Below are 16622 nucleotides of genomic sequence, written 5' to 3'. Positions count from 1 at the left end.
TTCAAGAACAGTACTGGCAGAACTCTAAAAGCAGCAATGAAATTACAAGAACACACACACACAAACTATAGGAATATAGAAACTATTTATAAATGTGATTACACAATAGAAGAAATATTTGTAGAGAGAAAATATTTTCGGGACCTGACTATATTAGAAAGTGGAGAACAAGAAGCAATAAACCAGCTGTCGAGCAAAAATGCCCCAAGCGCAGATGAAATACCAGTGATAGTAGATTACATAGAAAGTGAACAATAATCTACTCAATAAAAGTGCTGCTTGTGACTCAGTTTCTCTCATGACTTTAAAAAAAACTTTATCTGGTTTGAATTATGACAAAATGGTGCGTAAAATGAACCCCAGAAAAGAAGCTAAAGTTAAACCTAATTCAGATGCACTCCTATTCTGATTATGTGCTGAAATATCACTCTGGGAACCACATTTCCAGAAAAAGTGACAAATTAGAACAGATCAGAAGATGGCAATGATGACAATACAGGGATCTGAGAGCATATTCTATAAGGACTGTCAGAAGGAAAGAAGGAGTAATGTATGTATGTATGTATGTATGTATGTATGTATGTATGTATGTACATATGGACGTATGGATGTATGTACTTTATAGATTAAGAAGAGACATGATATCAGCATTCAAGTACATTGCAGGGTGCCATGGAGAAGACAGAAACTATTTTCCATTGCTACAGAAACCAAAACCAGAAATAATGGATATAGGTTGCTACCTACATTTCATTTAAATATAAGGAGCTACTTTCTGATAATAAGTTATATACAACAGTGGAACAGCCTATGAAGGAGCACATTTTTCAACGCGCATGTCCAAGATGGCGGCCGCACCGCTGAACAGCTGATGCGGCGACGGGCCTATTTCGGGCCAGACCGGGTGGGGGGGGGTCCTTTTGACAGCTTGGACCCCCCGCCCGGGTAGGTGAGAGTCTGGGGAGTCAGAGGCTGGGCTAACTGAGGCGGGGCGTCTCCGGGTTCCCTTGGGAGGAGTCCCGGAGCGCTCTCCCTCCGGCGGCGCGGCCGACGATGGCGGCGGCGGTGACAGCGGCGGCGGCCCGGCCTTTTCCAGCGGCCGGGCCTTTTCCAGCAGCGGCAGCGGTCCGGCAGCGGTCCGGCAGCGGTCCGGCCCTCTCCAGGCCGGGCGGCAGCGGCCTGGCTGGGCGGCAGTGGCCGGGCTTTTCCAGCGGCGGCGGCGGCGGTGGCGGCCGGTTTTTCCGGCGGTTTTCCGGCGGCGGTGGTCGGCGGCCTGGCTTGGCCCTGCTTTGGGAGGGGCCTAGAGCCTCTCTCCCCTTTGTCCCCCCTCGTCTGCGGTGCCGGTGTGGGAGCAGCCTGGCCCTTATCCAACAGTGGCGGCGGCGGCCGAGTCCTTCGGTGGCGGCGGCGGCCTGGCCTGGAGGCTCTTTCCCCCCGGCAGCGGTAGTGTCGGTGTCGGTGTCGGTGACGGCGGTGGCGGCGGCCTGGCTGGACCGGCTTGGCCAGGGCCTAGCCTGTTGGTGGTTGACTGGGTCCGGCGAACTGTGGCATGACCCAGCAAACCTGGCGGGTGAGTGGCCTATTCCAGTTGGAGGCCTGGCTTAGCGGCCACAAAGAGGCCCGACGGTCGCCTTCTTTGTCATCTTGAAGGCTGTCCACGGGTCCAGGGGACGCCCTCGCCACCACCTGGAGGACGTCTATAGACCGTCAGTGGGGGCTTTTTGAGTCCTTTGCCCCCCCCCGGACTTTTTGGAGAGAGATGCCTCGTCGGTGGAGCAGCTTGGCCCACTAGGCGCGTGTTTCGTCCTCTGTGTCAACTTGAAGGACGATCACGGGCCATGTAGGCACCTTTTTACCATCTTTGAGGATGCCCATGGGCTGGCTGCAAGGGGATCGTTTGAAGACCTTTGGTCCCCAGTGGGGGAATTGAGGATGGTCCTGGACAATCCTAGCTTGACTATTGTAGGACTATATCCTCTCCCCCCCCCTTTGTGCCCATAGACCACCCCTCGGGACTGGAGAAGAGGGGTTGGAGCTCTGACTTAATCATGGCGGTTTGTTCATCTACCGCCCAAGACCTATATCCCGTCTGTCTTCTACTCGGAACTCCTGGTGCGTCAATTTCCATCTTGACAGGTCCAGGATGGGTCCGTTTGCCGGACTTTTACCATGCGGACATTTACAGCGGCTGACCTTCTTGCCCTGCGAGATTCCCTCTCTCATGGTCTGGCCTCCACATTATGGAGGGTCCATCTTGAGGACGGGTTTTGGACCCCCGAGAGATGGCATGCCAAAAATAGGAGACACAGGGGATTTTTAATTAATTATTTTAATAGGGTTTTTAAAGGGAATTTTAATGGGAATTTTAAGGGAGGTAGAAACTGACGGGTCTGGGTTGGAGGGGAGGTAGCGTTGGGTGGGGTGGGAGGTTAGGGGCGGGTGAGGGGTAGCCCGTCGGGAGGAAACCAGTTCCAACGCATGCTCGTGGCGACTATCAAATGGGTTCGGAGGTTATGGGGGAGTGTGTTCCTTTGTGTGAGGTGAGTCTATTTGCACGGTAAGTGGGAGGGGCAGATATGGCGGAAGGGGGATCGATCGACATAGGGGTCACGCGTTCGATGTTTACAGGCGATCGCGTGCCCGATCTGACTTCTCCGTTCCCGGATGGTCAAGACCCTCAGAGCCTGGGCCTGCGTCTGATGTTATGCAACGCACGGTCCGTGGCCAATAAGGCCCCCTAATACATGATCTGATTCAGGGGTGCCGGATATTATAGGCGCACGGAGACCTGGTTGGGCACTGAAGGGGTGTGCCCTGGTCGAGATGTGCCCACCGGGTTTCCGTGCATTCCATCAGCCGAGGCCCAGGGTAGGGGTGGAGGGTGGCGGTTGCTATTAAAGAGAGTCTAGAGCCGAGGGAGACCACTGTACCTCAGATCGCGGTGTGAATCCTCTTTGTGAGGTGGGGTCATAGATGTCAGATGGGCTTGCTGGTGGCGTACCTGGCTCCTTGCTGCGTGACAGCTGCCCTGCCCGAGCTCCTGGAGGTGCTTGCGGGGTGGCAGTGGAGACCCCCAGACTGTTAGTCATGGGGGACTTTAACTTGCCATCTGCCGGCTCGTCATCGACGGTAGCTCGGGAGTTCTTGGCCTCCATGACGGCCTTGGACCTGACTCAAGTAGTGGATGGCCCCACTCACATCGGGGGGGGCACACTGGACCTGATTTTGTCTCTGGTCAGTGGTCGAGATCTGGACTTAAAGGAAATAGTCATTGAACCTTTGTCATGGTCAGATCACTCTCCTTCGCCTGGACTTTCTGACCGCTACCCAAAACCGCAGGGAGACGGAACCACTACGATGGTACCGTCCCAGGCGCCTGATGGACCCAGAGAGGTTTCGGACGGAGCTTGGGCCACTTCCTGAGGGTCTGGCTCACGGCACGGCAGAGGAACTAGCTGCAGCCTGGGAACGGGCTGCGGCTGGGGCTTTAGACCGTGTCGTGCCTTTGCGGCCTCTGACCCAGCGCAGATCCCAACCGGCTCCTTGGTTCTCCGAGGAGCTGAGGGGGATGAAACGCCGGAGAAGACGCCTAGAGAGTTCCTGGAGGTCCAGCCGTTCAGAGGCTGATCGGACACTAGTTAGATCCTATACTAGGACCTACCTAGTGGCACTGAGGGAAGCGAGGCGTTCCTACGCCTCCTCCCTCATTGCGCCGGCAGATAACCGCCCAGCTGCCCTGTTCCGGGTGACCCGCTCCCTCCTTCACCAGGGGGAGCGGGATGACCCGTTGCGGGGACGTGCTGAGGAGTTTAACGGTTATCTATACGATAAAATCGTTCAGCTTAGGGACGGTCTGGACCAAAATTGTGGCGATTCAGGCGGGGTATCTGAGGGCGGTCTTGGTGATGTTGTTTGGGATGAGTTTGACCCTGTGACTCCCGAGGACATGGACAGGTTGCTGGGTAGATTGAATGCCACCACGTGTTTACTGGACCCGTGCCCCTCCTGGCTGGTGCTGGCCACTCAGGAGGTGACACGAGGCTGGCTCCAGGGGCTTACGAGTGCTTCCTTGTTGGAGGAGTCTTCCGCCGCCTTGAAAGAGGCGGTGGTGAGGCCCCTCCTCAAGAAGCCTTCCCTGGACCCGGCTGTTTTAGGTAACTATCGTCCGGTCTCCAACCTTCGTTTCGCGGCGAAGGTTGTAGAGAGTATGGTGGCATATCAGTTTCCCCTGCACCTGGAGGAAACTGTCTATCTGGACCCGTTCCAGTCCGGCTTCAGACCCGGTTACAGCACTGAGACGGCTTTGGTCGCGTTGGTGGATGATCTCTGGAGGGCCAGGGATAGGGGTTATTCCTCTGCCCTGGTCCTATTAGACCTCTCAGCGGCTTTTGATACCATCGACCATGGTATCCTGCTGCGCCGGTTGGAGGGATTGGGAGTGGGAGGCACCGTTTATCGGTGGTTCTCCTCCTATCTCTCCGACCGGTCGCAGACGGTGTTGACGGGGGGGCAGAGGTCGACCCCCGCGCCTCACTTGTGGGTGCCGCAGGGGTCGATTCTCTCGCCCCTTCTGTTCAACATCTATATGAAGCCGCTGGGTGAGATCATCAGTGGCTTCGGTGTGAGGTACCAGCTGTACGCTGATGACACCCAGCTGTACTTTTCCACACCGGGCCACCCCAATGAAGCTATCGAAGTGCTGTCCCGGTGTTTGGAAGCCGTACGGGTCTGGATGGGGAGAAACAGGCTCAAGCTCAATCCCTCCAAGACGGAGTGGCTGTGGATGCCGGCATCCCGGTACAGTCAGCTGAGTCCGCGGCTGACTGTCGGGAGCGAGTCATTGGCCCCGATGGAGAGGGTGCGCAATCTGGGCGTTCTCCTGGATGCACGGCTGTCTTTTGAAGATCATTTGACGGCCGTCTCCAGGAGAGCTTTCCACCAGGTTCGCCTGGTGCGCCAGTTGCGCCCCTTTCTAGACCGGGATGCCTTGTGCACAGTCACCACGCCTTGTGACGCCTCGCCTGGACTACTGCAATGCTCTCACATGGGGCTCCCTTGAAGGGCATCCGGAGGCTGCAGTTGGTCCAGAATGCAGCTGCGGGTGATAGAGGAGCCCTCGTGGCTCCCAGTGACACCTATCCTGCGAGGCTGCACTGGCTACCTGTGGCCTTCCGGTGCGCTTCAAGGTGTTGGTGAACGCCTTTAAAGCGCCCATGGCATAGGGCCGGGTTACTTACGGGACCGCCTGCTGCTATCGAATACCTCTCACCGACCTGCGCCTCACAGAGAGGGACTCCTTGGGGTGCCGTCGGCGCGACAGTGTCGCCTGGCGACACCCAGGGAAGGGCCTTCTCTGTGGGGCTCCGCCTCTGGAACGAACTCCCCCCAGGACTTCGTCAACTTCCGGACCTCCGAACCTTTCGCCGCGAGCTCAAAACTCACTTATTTATTTGCGCTGGACTGGGTTAGTTTTTTATGGGTTTTTAATGGGTTTTATTGATGGGTTTTTAATGGGTTTTTTAATGGGTTTTATTATTTGCTAAATTTTAATTGCGGCCAAATTGAATAAGTTTTTTAGTGGTATTTTAATAGTATTTATTTTGTAATAGGACTGTTTATTTTATCTGGCTGTAAACCGCCCTGAGTCCTTCGGGAGAAGGGCGGTATAAAAATTTAAATAATAAAATAAATAATAAATAAACTATGGGTTCTCCATCTCTAGAGGTTTTAAAGAAGAAAACTGGATCGTTTAGTAGACTTTTCAGGGCACAGATGACTCAAGGATGACGGACTCCACTTTGAACTTGTGGTGGGAAAATGCCATTAGTATATCTATGCTGACATTTATCTGTGTCAGCATAGATAAATCAGTGAAATAAAAAGGGAAACAAATGTACAATGTTTGCCGTAATGGGTAAAATTCTTCATACACACGATTTTTAAAAAAAAGGCCTTAAAAACTCCTTGAAAAGTGACAAAACATCTTTATGTTCTATAACGTAACATTCAGCAAAACTATTAATTTTCGTTATCCGCCAGCAGAGAAATACCATTTGAATGTGTAAGTGAAGGTGCAGTTGTATCTTACCTCTGAATTTTTTAGGAGGACTGTTAAGATCACCTGTTTCTGGTTGTACAACACATCGGTCATCAACAAGTCTGCAATAAGCAAAAATGGGAAACATAATTAAACTTAACATTATAATCTCCAAACTAGTATTTTTCAGACACCAATTTAAGATCCCTTTGAGGAAGGAAAGAGAAATAAGTCATCGAAGATTAAGATAGAAAAGCAGCTGAACTATCTGACTTTTCCCAGACACTACTTTCTATCATTCTTATTTTCATTTGCGTTCCTCAAAAATGCAACTTCATTCCCACTCGGGGAACATCTGTAAGTCTAATGGCAAGTGGGTACCTGTGAAGACTCCTGGATTGGGGCTGAAAGGCGGAATGCTCCATCCCATATTTGGGTAGATCAGGTTGCCCTGATAAAACACCTAATCTCTCCCCTGATATAGCCAACAAAGCTAGGAGAGCCCATGGCTTAGAAGTGAATACATTTACCTAATATGTAAATAGCCTGGGTTCGAATCTCGGAAGGTTATGGCTAGTTGATGGGAGCTAAATAGCTTGAAATAGATCTATACTTGTCTCACTTTATTTCTTTGTCGGTAAATAAAAATTTAATATCTAATGGCAAGTGTAGTTGAATTTCAAAAACCAGAAGGTGAAATAAAGATGAGAAAAATATGAATCTTCAAAGAGTAATTTTTGACACTAGACAGCTTTATACATTTTATACATGTAAGTTTATACATGTATCTCTGAACATACAGAGAAATAATACAAGTGCTTTTCTACTAACAGTGGCTTCCTTCTTCTTGCATTAAATAAAATAGCATTCAAATCAAATTTATACCAAAATGGGAAACAGCCAGTAGCTATAAAATGACTTAATATCCACTGGATAAAAATTAAATTTATTTTATGAGAATATCCAGTGAAGACAAAATTGTATCAAATTATATACATTTTAATGAATGTGTCTTGCTGTGTGGCATGAGAGAATGGGTATATGCTATTTGGGTGCTATTATTTCCTACTAACTACATATAGTTGACTTACCACCATTCATTTAGTGACCATTTGAAGTTACAACAGCATTGAAAATAGTGACTCACAATTGCACTCACCCTGTTGTAGCATCCCCATGGTGATGTGATCAAAATGTTGGTGCTTGGCTGCCAACATGTATTTATGATAGGTGCAGTGACCTAGGGTCATGTAATCACTATTTGTGACCTTGTTAGACAGGTTCCAACAGGCAAAATCATTGGGTGAAGCCACATTTGCTCAATGATTGCATGCTTCACTTAAAAACTGCAATGATTCATTGAACAACCAATGTCAAAAAAAAATTTTTTTTTAAATTAGTATTATTTTACTGTATTTTACAACTCACTTACCAACTGCCTTGTTTAATAATAGAAATTTGGGTTCCAATTGTTGTCATAAGTCAAGGACTACTATCATTATCAAAACTGTTATAACCCATTTAGAAATAGACAACAGAAATGGCCTACTGATTTAATTGTGACCATTTTACTAAATAAACATTAATGTGTACTATGTATTTTAAATTTCTGAGTATGGTCAGAAAAATTGTAAATGGCCAACAAAGAACATCTGTCTGTCTGTCTGTCTGTCTGTCTGTCTACCTATCTATCTGAGGGGGGGACAACATAATTGGAACAACACAGGAACCATGTAATGTGAAATATATGTTAAATGCTTAAAATTCTCTCTCTCTCTCTCCCCCCTCTCTCTATATATACATACACACACACACACACACACACACACACACACACACACATATACACAGAAATTTAATTAAACATTTAACATACGTTTCACATTTTTATATGATTCCTGTGTTGTTCCAATGTTGTTGTTTCACTCTCTGTGTTGTTTCACTCTCTTATTGACCTAACATGTTCATTTAATTTTTTATTCAGATGAATTTCTTATGCTTGTATCTTCCCTTGGAAAATTTTATGTTTAAGGACTGCATATACTGCATATTTCATTATATAATGAAATAACTTTGTTAACGTTGTCATTAAAAACCGTATGCATGCATCCACAAATCAAACTTAGCTCTGATGTAGAAAAATGCCCATGTAAAGAAATAGTTCTGCATTTGTGAGAACAGATACATCAACCTACAATTCCCTTGAAATCACAATCATGGATTTTATGTGTCTGGCTTTGGGTAGCAAGAAAACCATGGGAACCCTGTGTAAGCCAGCAATGACCACTGATGAATTGCACAAGTCTACAGGCAGAAGATAGCTTGCATGATTATATGTACTTATCAAAAACCATAAACCGTGGTAAACGTATCATCGTCATGTACAAACAAACTGAGTCAGGATAAGTGCTCTACTAGAAAGTAATAAAAGTTCAAAAAGACAAGATAGTGAACTAAATTTATGATAGCAAAAAGACCAGTTATAACCAGAAATGTTAAAGTGACCATAGAAAGTAGTGGAATTACAGAAGCTTCAGTACTCTTAACTTTTACATCAAAAGGCGATTGACAAGGCAACCCATTGGCTGTATAGATATACATAAGTAATTACATGTGTTGACTGATATTCATGTTTGTTAACTCCTAGGAAACCAGATACTGTCTTATCTCAGAGCAAGCTACTTTCTATAAATAAACATCAGTGTAGGTGCATGTATTACAAGACTAGAAATGCACTTTGCTTCTGAAAGTAATTTGGGCCAAGTCAAAAGCAGATGACCCATAGAGAGAAGTGTACATACATTTCACTGTTTTTCTAATTTATTCTAAAAATAGAAAAATAATCTTATATATTGCAGGCTGGAGACAATTTGGCAGAAGGTTTGTGGTGGCCTCTATGCTTTTAAGTGAAATTTAGCATGGTCTTGGCTATCTCTAACATCTGGCAGGTTTCATTGTATAAATATGGAAACTTTCAGTAGAACATGAGGCTGATGAAGAATTTAGTTTACAAACTACAAGAGACCTCTCTGTTTTGGCTCCAAGGAACCCAAGAGAGTTCCAATCTACTGAATTAGAATGTTCAGTGGGATACAGTTCATTTTATGCATCTGAACCTTTACTACTTCTGGCTCCTCCTAAATGTTCATCTTTTCTTTTGAAAAGAAGCAAAAAGCTCCTGCTTTTTAATTACTATCCCATTCAGCACAAATTTAAATGATTGTGTGTCATCAGGTTTTCAACCCATAGTGACAAGGACAGGTTTTCTCTATGACAATCTAACCCTAACACATCCTTTCAAGTCTTCCAAATGTGCACTCAATGTCATGTAACTGAATCTCTCCACTTTGCCGCTGGTTGTCCTCTTCTCTTTCCTTCCACTTTTCTCAGCACTAGAGCATTTTCCAGAGTTCTGGGCCTTCCCATAATGTGTCCAAAGTACCATGTTTCTTCCAAAATAAAACCCAACTGGAAAATAAGCCCTAGCATGATTTTTCAGAATGCTTGCAATATGAGCCCTACCCCAAAAATAAGCCCCAGTTAAGATTGTCAGCCAGACACATTTAATACTGTATTTCCCCCAAAATAAGACCTAACTGGAAAATAAGCTCCAAAGTATCTTTTGGAACAAAAATTAATCTTATTTCCAGGGACAATGATTTAAACTTGGCCATTTATGCCCTTAGGCAAAGAACCCTAGGTTGATTTGTTTAATGATCCATTGATTTGTCTTTTTGGCTGTCCGTGGTGTACTCAAGAGTCTTGTCCAGCACCAATGTTCAAAGGCATCAATATTCTTCCTCTCCTACTTCTTTAAAACCCAACTTTTGCTTCCATAGATTATCATGGGGAATACCATGGTTTGTACAATTCTGATCTTTATCGGTATAGACATATGACAGCATTTGAATATCTTCATGGTTCCTCTACGAAATACTAGTCTGCAGTATTTTGCTTGTTCCTTTATTGTTGATCCTAAAAAGCTATCCAGCACATTTTCATTGTCCCTTATTCAAAAATCCTCATTCACTCACTGAAACAACTTGAAAGTAAGCCGTTGGGCTTAGTCAACCTCTTGGCCCAAATGTTGTTCGAACATCCAAATCTTTAATGACTTGGAAAAGACCAAAGGTGTCGGGGGGGGGGGGGCTACTGGATCTCCAGGATAGGCACAGAAGTAGAGAAAGCACAAACTCTATATCATTGTCTAAAGGTAGGACCATCTCAGTTCTGGGGGGACACACAGAGAGAAAATCAAGTGTGATTAGGAGAAAGAACCAGGAACTTAGAATAAAAAGTTTGCATTTCAAGTCACTGCCCAAATGGCTCTTTTATAGGGATGCACTGGGAGAATTTAATTATTTTCTTTCTAGCCCCCAGCTGGATTTCAAGTTAATCTTCCCTTTGCAAATTTGCACAGCCAATTTACTTCATTTCAATTCAGTTTTTAAAAACCTTATCCTATGATGAAGGAAGTGCCAAACCTCCACTGAATTGCAAAGAGCAAACTTCTGCAATACTTTAGTCTCTGTTGCAAAACAGATCATTTTAATTTAAAGCTCAGTGTTTTTCATGGTCTAGCTACTTGCTAGATCAGTTGTAAAACAAAGAAAACCCCAAACTTCAGTGGGTAGTTATGTGAAGGAATCATATGGCTTTAAAAATTTTGAAAGTTTACATCATAGCTTTGTGATCTAAAGTCCAGAAGGAAGTAAAGCTCTGACTTCAACTCAGTAGTACCGGTCTTATATAGTGAAATAGAATATAATTGGTATCTACGCACAAAAGGAAGTGACACAATGAAGAAACCAGATGCCAACTAATGCCAGATTCCAGTTATACAGAAGAGAGAATTTTAACTGATTAAAGAAAATACTAACTCCTTGTAACATACCACTCTGCCCCCCCAAAAAATGCATATACAAAATGAGAGAACAGAAATATGAAGTCAAAGTTAAGGTTTTCTGAAATTATAGCAAATAGATTGTTAATTCTAATAGATGGGAAGATTCACCTTCATCGAAAATTAGATCATAGGCAAAGAATTACTTTCTAGGAATATAGAAAAAAATGTTTATATAGTATTAATAGCAATTAAGTTTATTACTTGGATATAAAAATACATTAAACTTAGTCCATTTTCTTTGTTGATGAATTCTAATCTATAATCTCTTGCAGGTTTCCTATATTAATATAATATAATATAGGAATAAGTACATTTCACATTGAATTTTTTAATATTTGGGAGGATTGTTCATATTAAATACCATTTTGATTTTTTTAAAAAATACTGAGGATTCAGGACTACTAATATAACATTAGTTACGCTAAGGCTGCGTGTCATCTTAGCCATTTGACCATTATTGTAATTATCTTTTCCCACATGCCTAAAGCTCTTCTTGAACACCAACTATAAGATATTAGATGTTGCCTAAGAATTGGGAAATACTCATACACAGGCTTAAAGTTCAACACAGCAGCTTTTTCCAGCAAAAGCATCAAGTGAAACTTCAGATAAGTGACGCTTATAAAACTACCCAAGAATTAATACCAAATCAGTTCTGCTTACACAAAGAAGGCAATTATTAATATCTATGTGATTACAACGGCCTATGTATTAATTACTTGAAGATCTTGGGAAGGCATTCACAATTCTATTTAACTTCTCTGTTTATCTCATAACTGCTTTTTTTAGCAGATAAAGCAGCTGCAACATCTATAACGATTTCCTTCCTGCCTTCTCAATAGAAGGTTCTCAGTTCCCCATAACTTTCTTCATCTATTCATTTTCAGTTATCAAGTGCTTCAATTCTTCTTTACAATAAAAGTAGAGCTGCATGCAGAGAAGTATAATTCAGTAATTTAATTTTGTTTAATAAACAGGATATTTCATATTGCAGTTGTCCACACTTTTGTCAAGGGTACTTAAAAATACTGTAAACAAATAAATAACTCCTTTGAGTCAAGCCCATGATTACATGGATACATCTATGTAGATTTGTGGGCAATAATGCAAAAGTGATTTGCCACTGTCTTCTTCTAAAATGTCCCTTTCACTTTCCCAATCTAGCTAACATTCCTGGAATGCTTCCATTCTCATAGTAAAAAGAATATTCTTCTCTTCTAAGTTCAGCCAAGGTAGGCGCTACCATCTGCTAAAGCAGAGAATACTGTAGTCATCAATAACTAGCATTTTCATTAAAAAAAATTCTTATTTAATTGTGAATCAAATGAATTGCCCTGCAAATCAGTGGTGAAATCCAATTTTTTTTTTACTACTGGTTCTGTAGGTGTAGCTTGGTGGGCGTGGTGTGGCTTGGTGGGCATGGCAGAAGAAAGATACTGCAAAATCTCCATTTTGCAAGGATACTGCAAATCTCCATTCCCACCCCACTCCGGGGGAAGGATTCTGCAAAATCCCCATTCCCTCCCCAGTCCTGGGGGAAGGATATTGTGAAATCTCCATTCCCATCCTACTCCGGGGCCAGCCAGAGGTGGCATTTTCTGGTTCTCTGAACTACTCAAAATTTCCGCTATCAGTTTTCCAAACTGCTCAAAATTTTCGCTACCAGTTCTCTAGAACCTGTCAGAACCTGCTGGGTTTCACGTCTGGACTCCATGCCTACTTGTATATGTGACATTAATCTCAGTTTCCCATCCTGGATATATATGCTCTAATCTTAAAAAAATTCAGGCTTTTCCTATGTTCAAAGAAACAGTCTTTTGTCCATAATGCTTCATCTAGAGAATTTTGTGACAACAATACTTTAGTTTTGTAAATTTATATTCTATGTACTACATCTCTTATTGCTTGAACGTTCTTAAAAATGTGGTAATACAGTAGGACGGTGAAAAATGTGATTTTATATGTTGTATATATATATATGTACATAAACACTTTTAGATTGTCCAACTGGCAATTTCTATTGAATTTAATTAAGAATTACTGCCATTACTGTTGTGAGTGTGTTTTTTTTAAGATCCTGGGCAGTGGTGGTGGGTTGCTCCTGGTTCTGTCCAGTTCTTTAGAACCAGTAGTAAAAGCAGCGGGAGGCTCTGTGCCCACCAGCCCAAATGTCATAATTAATGATCTGTGCACAAGCGCATGCATACAAACAAAGCGAGCATGCGCGCATGCTCCCCCGTTGCAAACCAATAGTAAAGGTAAGTAGAATCCACCCCTGGTCCTGGGTAATATATATTGTTATATTTGAGATTTTGTTCTGCTGAAGAAATATAGATGCCAGAAACTAAATGCTTTGCTTCTGAAAAGGTTACGAAAAAAATGATTATCTCTGTGTAACTTATTTCTTAGTTTAATATTTAAGTTGTTATCCAATGAATTGCAAGAAAAGCAACATAGATATGTAAGAAAAGCAATGCTGTTTCTCTTTTTGTAATTAGCATGCAATAGTCTCTTAATTTAAGGCCATCTGTAAAAAAAAAAAGTATTTCGTATAAGATTTGTTGCTTCTCATATTCCTTTTTTATTATCTAATTACTTTCAGAAGCTGCCAAGTTCCTTATCAAAATTTAACATTTTATATTATTTTATTGCCTTCTGCAAGCATGCAAAGAATGCTTCCCATATTTCTAAAGGAAAGTTACCAATAGTAGATAATATAGTATAAACTATAAGGTAAAGGTAAAGGTTCCCTTCGCACATACGTGCTAGTCATTGCCGACGCTAGGGGGCGGTGCTCATCTCCGTTTCAAAGCCGAAGAGCCAGTGCTGTCCGAAGATGTCTCCATGGTCATGGGGCCGGCATGACTCAACGCCAAAGGCGCACAGAACGCTGTTACCTTCCCACCAAAGGTGATCCCTATTTTTTCTACTTGCATTTTTACGTGCTTTTGAAACTGCTAAGTTGGCAGAAGCTGGGACAAGTAACAGGAGCTCACCCCGTTACATGGCAGCACTAGGGATTCGAACCACCGAACTGCTGACCTTTCAATCGAGAAGCTCAACATCCTAGTCCCTGAGCCACCGCGTCCCTATAGTATAAACTATATATCTACTATATATACATACACATATTCTGTCATATTTTAAAAGTCAAATATTTTTCTCCACTTTCCTGGCTTCCCTTACTTTGAAATCTTAAACTTTTAAGGAAACCCAGCAGTCTCAGAATCTAATCTATGTGTTTAGATGGAGCATGAAACCAAATCTTAATATGAAAATAACTTATAGAAAGCATTCATATCAGTGTTTATCCTAACCACTATTTTCATAGCTACTAGGAAAATATAAGTTTTGAAGAAGTGTGTTTCATTTCATGTTAACTACTATATGACTTATTTAAACAAATCAGTTTCATAACCTACAGGTTGAGACTGGTCCACTGCAAGTGAAAAAGAAATTATATTGTTTGAAATTTGGCAGGTTCAAGTAATATTTAATTTATTTACTTATGTATTTATTTGACAAATACATATTAGATAATTTATATAAGTATAAGTATGAATTGAATACATAAAATGAATACAATTAAAGGGAACATTAGGACAGGGACGGTAGGCACACTGGTGCTCTTATGCACGCCCCTTACAGACCTCTTAGGAATGGGGTGAGGTCAACAGTAGAAAGTCTTAAGGTTAAAATTTTGGGGATTTGGGGATGAAACCACAGAGTCAGGCAGTGCATTCCAGGCATTAGCAACTCTGTTACTGAAGTCATATTTTCTACAATCAAGATTGAAGCGGTTCACTTTAAGTTTGATTCTATTGTGTGCTCGTGTATTGTTGTGGTTGAAATTGAAGTAGTCATTGACAGGTAGGGCATTGTAGCAGATTATTTTATGAGCTATGCTTAGATCATACCAAAGGCAGCGTAGTTCTAAATTTTCTAAGCCCAAAATTTCAAGTCTGGTGGAATAAGGTATTTTGTTGCGAGTGGAGGAGTGGAGGACTCTTCTAGTGAAATATTTCTGGACACGTTCAATTGTATTAATGTCCGATGTGCAGCAGATGTTCCAGACAGACAAGCTGTATTCGAGAATTGGTCTAGCAAATGTTTTGCTAGAATATTATATTATAAATATTAGCAATGTATGGCCAATGAAGACTAAAAATGGTGTTGGAGAAGAGAGATGATATACAGTGGTGGGATTCAAATTGTGGAAACCTTTTGGGAAAAGTGTCTTTTCTAAAACTAGCCAATAACACCACTTTTTGGGGGGAGTAGTACTATAAAATTACATATCAACGAAAGATAATTTAATGAAGAATGTAATCCAATAACTTTTATGAAGGATTTGTTATTAGAATAGAAGTTACAGTATAAAGAAGAAAAATGAAACACGTAGAAAAAAAATGAGATATACAAAAATTATTACCATAGAAAAAATGAGATATGCAAATATTATCAATATGTCAGTTAATTCCTAGTTGGGTAACCTTTAGTATGAATTACGACCTTACAACGTCTTCCCATGGAGTGAACCAAGTCTTTAAGTTCTGCAGCTGTTATAATGTGAAACTAAGATTGAATGATTGTTTCTATTAACTGGATTTTATTGCCGGGTCACTTCTGACTAACAAGTTTCTTTAGTCGGCTCCATAGATTTTCAATTGGGTTAAGGTCTGGGCTATTCCCGGGCCATTCCAACAGTGGAATATGATTATCTTGAAACTCCAAAAAAAAATGTGGTGTTATTAGCCATCAAGCCTCAAAAATACACTTTTCCCAAAAGGTTTCCACAATTTTGGCCACTACTGTAATACAAATGAATGGCATAGGGTTTGGGTACTTGAAGAACCGCCTACCTCCCATATTATCTGCCCAGATAATTTGATCTTGGAAAGTTGGCGTGGCCTGGGTTCCTTCAATTAATCTATGCCATCTATTGGGATCTGTAACAGCAACTGCCCTCTCCCACAGATCCATCCTACTGGTGTTTTGCAGAGCCTTAAAGCTGGATCTTCACTCAGGCTTTTGGCGAGGATGACTAAAGATCCCATATTGGAAATGTTGGATTTGCTTGTTGCTCAGATTTTACCATTTTTCGTTCTCTGATTTCTATCGCTATATTATTTTATTGTCCTGAGTGCTTTCATCTATAAACTGGCCACATTTGGGTGGGAATCGGGTGATGTAAAATAAATAAATAAATAAACCACTTAGTTCCAAGTTTACTGAAAAAAGATTGCTAATAATTACTATCAAGTCTACAGAATAACAGATTTGTCTCAAGTTCATAAGGTGTCAAGAAGAAAAACCTTGACACCTTATGAACTTGAGCTTATGAACTTATGAAGATGTGCACCATCTTTATTACTTTATTGCTAACAAGAACCCTTCTAAACATCTTTCATTCCCAATTCTTCACCCAGAATATAAAGCTACCTAGTTCCCTTCTTTGATATCCCTTTTAGGAATGTCCTCACTCAGAGCATCAAAAATGAAGGAAAGTAAGAAGCAGGGTTTGTTTTGTTTTTTTAAAGAAAAATATTTAGATTTGGCTGAAATGTATTCACTCACCTGGGAAACTTCTTAACCCAGGATTTATGGCTGTAGGGGGGAAAAAAGAGATACCCAGTACTGTTAAACACTGGATGATGGCATACGCCAGTGGTTCTCAAC

At 42.4% G+C, this 16622-nt stretch overlaps 1 protein-coding gene across 1 annotated transcript in view; it reads right to left on the bottom strand.

The window, feature by feature from the left end:
- ITPR1 (inositol 1,4,5-trisphosphate receptor type 1) overlaps positions 1 to 16622 on the bottom strand; it is a 309457-nt gene that overhangs the window by 256245 nt on the left and 36590 nt on the right. The window contains exon 3 of the mRNA XM_058168445.1: positions 6089 to 6159. Coding sequence (XP_058024428.1) covers positions 6089 to 6159 — 71 coding nt within the window. The remainder of the gene's footprint in view (positions 1 to 6088; positions 6160 to 16622) is intronic.

The sequence above is a fragment of the Ahaetulla prasina genome, chromosome 2, assembly GCF_028640845.1.
Source record: "Ahaetulla prasina isolate Xishuangbanna chromosome 2, ASM2864084v1, whole genome shotgun sequence".
In the NCBI taxonomy this organism is placed as follows: Eukaryota; Metazoa; Chordata; class Lepidosauria; order Squamata; family Colubridae; genus Ahaetulla; species Ahaetulla prasina.
The sequence above is the reverse complement of the archived record's forward strand: the minus strand, read 5'-3'. Positions and strand labels throughout refer to the sequence as shown.